Source organism: Heteronotia binoei, unplaced genomic scaffold (assembly GCF_032191835.1).
Source record: "Heteronotia binoei isolate CCM8104 ecotype False Entrance Well unplaced genomic scaffold, APGP_CSIRO_Hbin_v1 ptg001539l, whole genome shotgun sequence".
NCBI lineage: Eukaryota > Metazoa > Chordata > Lepidosauria > Squamata > Gekkonidae > Heteronotia > Heteronotia binoei.
In genome coordinates this window covers 61,791-66,362 of record NW_026800309.1, presented here as the reverse complement: position 1 = coordinate 66,362, position 4,572 = coordinate 61,791, and the positions used below count along the sequence as shown (strand labels likewise).

Here is a 4,572-nt window from a genome sequence, read left to right as displayed (position 1 = left end):
TTCAGCAATAAGATTTGCTGAGCTTCTCTCGGCTTGACTTCGCGAACGAAGATTTAAGAAAGGTGCAGTAGTCCACGTCTGCTGCAGGCTCGCTGGTGGCTGACAAGACCAATGCGGGACAGGCAGATCCGGCCACAGTGGCTGCAGGGAAAAGTCTGATTTGGGGTTGGTGCTGTAGCAATGCGATTCTTCCTCAATCTCCTTTTGTCCTCAAGACCAGCTATGCGTGCGTTCTCATAGCTGCTGAGCTTATTGACCAGGAAAAAGGCAGCACGTCCCTTCAGAACTTCTGCAGTCCTTCAAGAAAGATGCTTTATCTTCAGAAGCATGTGGATCACTCGGTCACGGATCTCCTTGGTCTTCACCCCATACACAATGGGGTTCAGCATAGGGGGGAAGAGGAGGTAGAAGTTTGCCAGGAGGATGTGAACATGAGGCATCACGTGGTGTCCAAATCGGTGTGTCAGAATGGTAAAAAGCGCCGGGGTGTAGGACACCAAGATGACCACGACATGGGCTGCGCAGGTGCTGAAGGCTTTGTGGCGGGCGTCTTTGGATGGCAAGGCCAAGACCGCCCTGGCGATCATGCAGTAGGACATGGTGATGAACACCAAGTCCACCCCCACCACGAGGAGAGCCACAACCAGTCCATATACAACATTGGCGATTATGCTGGAGCACGCCAGCTTCACCACGGCCATGTGCTCGCAGTAGGTGTGGCCGATGACATGGGTCCTGCAGTACGGCAGGCGGGACACCAAGATGCTAATCGGGGTGATGAAGACCGAGCCCCTCAGGACCACCGCTGCCCCAATTTTGGCCAACAACGGGTTGGTTAGGATGGAGTCGTACCTCAGAGGGTTGCAAATGGCCACGTAGCGGTCGAAGGCCATGGCCACCAGCACCGTCGACTCCATGATGGAGAAGGAGTGGATGAAGAACATCTGGACCAGGCAGGAGTTGAAATCTATTTCCCCGGCTCGGAACCAGAGAATGCAGAGCGTCTTCGGCAGGGTGGAGGTGGACAGCACCAGATCGATGAGGGCCAGCATGCAGAGGAAGATGTACATGGGCCTGTGGAGGCTCGGCTCGGTTTTGATGGTGTATAAGATGGTGCAGTTTCCCAGCAGTGTCACCACGTACATGGAGGAAAGAGGGATGGAGAGCCAGTGGTAGACTGCTTCCAGGCCAGGGATACCCAGGAGGGTGAAAGAGGAAGGGGCTCCATGGCTTTCATTAAAGGTGAGCATTGTCCCTTACTGGAGGCATAGTGCAGGAACACGGAGCTGAGGGAGGAGTCACAAAACAAGACAGTGTGAATGATCCAGTGCTTCTGTTGTAGCGGCTTTCCATCTGATCAGAGTCTAGCAGCAGTTGCTTTAGGCATGATGTGGAAACAATACCTGGAAGAACATGAGAACCTCAGAAGAGCCCTGTTGTATCAGCCCAGGGAGGGTCCATCTAGTCCAGGTTCCTGTCTCACCCAGGGGCCAGCCAGTTCCTCCACTTGTACCTGCTGGCATGGCCTTGGGTCAGCCATAGCTCTGGCAGAGGTTGTCCTTGAAAGGGCAGCTTCTGGGAGAGCTCTCTCAGCCCCACCCACCTCACAGGGTGTCTGTTGTGGGGGTGGAAGATAAAGAAGATTGTGAGCCGCTCTGAGGCTCACAATGGAGTGTGGGATACAAATCCAATATCTGCTTCCTCTGGAGGTCCAACAACAGGTCAGAGAGAAGAAGAATTTCAGATTTATACCCCGCCCTTCTCCCTGAACCAGAGACTCAAAGCGGCCCCTGAGAAGAACATCAGAAGAGCCCTGCTGAATCAGACCAGGGAGAGTCCAACTAGTCCAGCCTCCTGTCTCACACAGTGGCCAACCAGTTCCTCTGGAGGGCCAACAGCAGGGCAGAGAGGCTGAGGCCTTCCCCTGAGAAGAACATCAGAAGAGCCCTGCTGGATCAGACCAGGGAGGGTCCATCTAGTCCAGCCTCCTGTCTCACACAGTGGCCAATCACTTCCTCTTGAGGGCCAGCAACAGGGCAGAGAGGCCAAGGCCTTCCCCTGAGAAGAACACCAGAAGAGCCCTGCTGGGTCAGACCAGTGAGGGTCCATCTAGTCCAGCCTCCTGTCTCACCCAGTGGCCAGCCAGTTCCTCTGGAGAGCCAACAACACACATATATATACACACTGTGGCTAATAGCCACTGATGGATCTCTGCTCCATATTTTTATCTAACCCCCTCTTAAAGCTGGCTACGCTTGTAGCCGCCACCACCTCCCGTGGCAGTGAATTCCACATTTCAATCACTTGCCATCTAAATTAGTATTTCCTTCTGTCTGTCCTGAACCTCCTGCCCATCAGCTTCATCGGATGCCCCCAAGTTCTAGCCTTTTGAAAGGGGGGGGGGGTCCCTTTGTCAGCTCTCTCCATTCCAGGCATGATTTGATAAACCTCTTCCATGCCCCCCCAAGTCATCTAAGACAGACTTCTTTCATTTAGAAAATAAGCTTTGGGGGGGGGGGGCTGGAGAGCCTTTGGGGGGAGGGGCGTGCTTAACCCTTTATGTACCCAACGTTGTTCAGTTTCAGATTATCCCCAAGTTGTCTTTCCTCCTCTGGGGTCTGCATCCAAATGCTTCTTATGGGGCTCGGCACACATCTGGCATTCTGGCTCATCATGTGGAAGAAAGCAGATATATGAACATATCTATGAAGCTGCCTTCTACTGAATCACCCCCCTGGGTCCAACCAAGTCAGTCTTGTCTACTCAGACTGGCTCTGCAGGGTCTCCAGCTGAGGTTCTTCACGCCTCCTTGCCTGGACCCTTTTTAGTTGGAGATGCCGGGGATTGAACCTGGGACCTTCTGCTTACCAAGCAGATGCTCTACCACTGAGCCACAGCCCCATTCATGGCTCTCCAGGGTCTCCAGCTGAGGTTTTTCATGCCTGGACCCTTTTTAGTTGGAGATGCTGGGGATTGAACCTGGGACCTTCTGCTTACCAAGCAGATGCTCTGCCACTGAGCCACAGTTCCTCAAAAATATTTTACATCGCCTTCTACCTGGTTCTTTTAACTGGAGATGTCAGGGATTGAACCTGGGACCTTTTGCTTACCAAGCAGATGCTCTACCACTGAGCCACGATCCCTCCCTAAAGTCAGTATTGTCTACCCTGACTGGCAGCAGCTCTCCAGGGTCTCAAGCTGAGGTTTTTCACGCCTCTTTGCCTGGACCCTTTTTAGTTGGAGATGCCGGAGATTGAACCTGGGACCTTCTGCTTACCAAGCAGATGCTCTACCACTGAGCCACAGCCCCATTCATGGCTCTCCAGGGTCTCCAGCTGAGGTTTTTCACGCCTCTTTGCCTGGACCCTTTTTAGTTGGAGATGCTGGGGATTGAACCTGGGACCTTCTGCTTCCCCAAGCAGATGCTCTGCCACTGAGCCACAGTTCCTCAAAAATATTTTACATCGCCTTCTACCTTGTTCTTTTAACTGGAGATGTCAGGGATTGAACCTGGGACCTTTTGCTTACCAAGCAGATGCTCTACCACTGAGCCACGATCCTCCCTAAAGTCAGTATTGTCTACCCTGACTGGCAGCAGCTCTCCAGGGTCTCAAGCTGAGGTTTTTCACGCCTCTTTGCCTGGACCCTTTTTAGTTGGAGATGCCGGAGATTGAACCTGGGACCTTCTGCTTACCAAGCAGATGCTCTGCCACTGAGCCACAGCCCCATTCATGGCTCTCCAGGGTCTCCAGCTGAGGTTTTTCACGCCTCTTTGCCTGGACCCTTTTTAGTTGGAGATGCCGGAGATTGAACCTGGGACCTTCTGCTTACCAAGCAGATGCTCTACCACTGAGCCACAGCCCCATTCATGGCTCTCCAGGGTCTCCAGCTGAGGTTTTTCACGCCTCTTTGCCTGGACCCTTTTTAGTTGGAGATGCCGGAGATTGAACCTGGGACCTTCTGCTTACCAAGCAGATGCTCTACCACTGAGCCACAGCCCCATTCATGGCTCTCCAGGGTCTCCAGCTGAGGTTTTTCACGCCTCTTTGCCTGGACCCTTTTTAGTTGGAGATGCCGGAGATTGAACCTGGGACCTTCTGCTTACCAAGCAGATGCTCTACCACTGAGCCACAGCCCCATTCATGGCTCTCCAGGGTCTCCAGCTGAGGTTTTTCATGCCTCTTTGCCTGGACCCTTTTTAGTTGGAGATGCCGGAGATTGAATCTGGGACTTTCTGCTTACCAAGCAGATGCTCTACCACTGAGCCACAGCCCCATTCATGGCTCTCCAGCTGAGGTTTTTCACGCCTCTTTGCCTGGACCCTTTTTAGTTGGAGATGCCGGAGATTGAACCTGGGACCTTCTGCTTCCCAAGCAGATGCTCTACCACTGAGCCACAGCCCCATTCATGGCTCTCCAGGGTCTCCAGCTGAGGTTTTTCATGCCTCTTTGCCTGGACCCTTTTTAGTTGGAGATGCCGGAGATTGAATCTGGGACTTTCTGCTTACCAAGCAGATGCTCTACCACTGAGCCACAGCCCCATTCATGGCTCTGCAGAGTCACCAGCTGAGGT

The 4,572-nt window shown here is 53.1% G+C and overlaps 1 protein-coding gene across 1 annotated transcript; it reads right to left on the bottom strand.

The window, feature by feature from the left end:
* Window positions 1–299: 299 nt before the first annotated feature.
* Window positions 300–1,250, bottom strand: LOC132565746 (olfactory receptor 52P1-like). Its single transcript, XM_060230481.1, has one exon. It carries the CDS (start codon window positions 1,248–1,250, stop codon window positions 300–302), a length of 951 nt encoding a protein of 316 aa, XP_060086464.1.
* Between the last annotated feature and the right edge of the window lie 3,322 nt (window positions 1,251–4,572).

Coding starts and splice junctions, on each gene's coding strand:
- LOC132565746 (XM_060230481.1), bottom strand. CDS start 1,250: ATGCTCACCTTTAATGAAAGCCATGGAGCCCCTTCCTCTTTCACCCTC.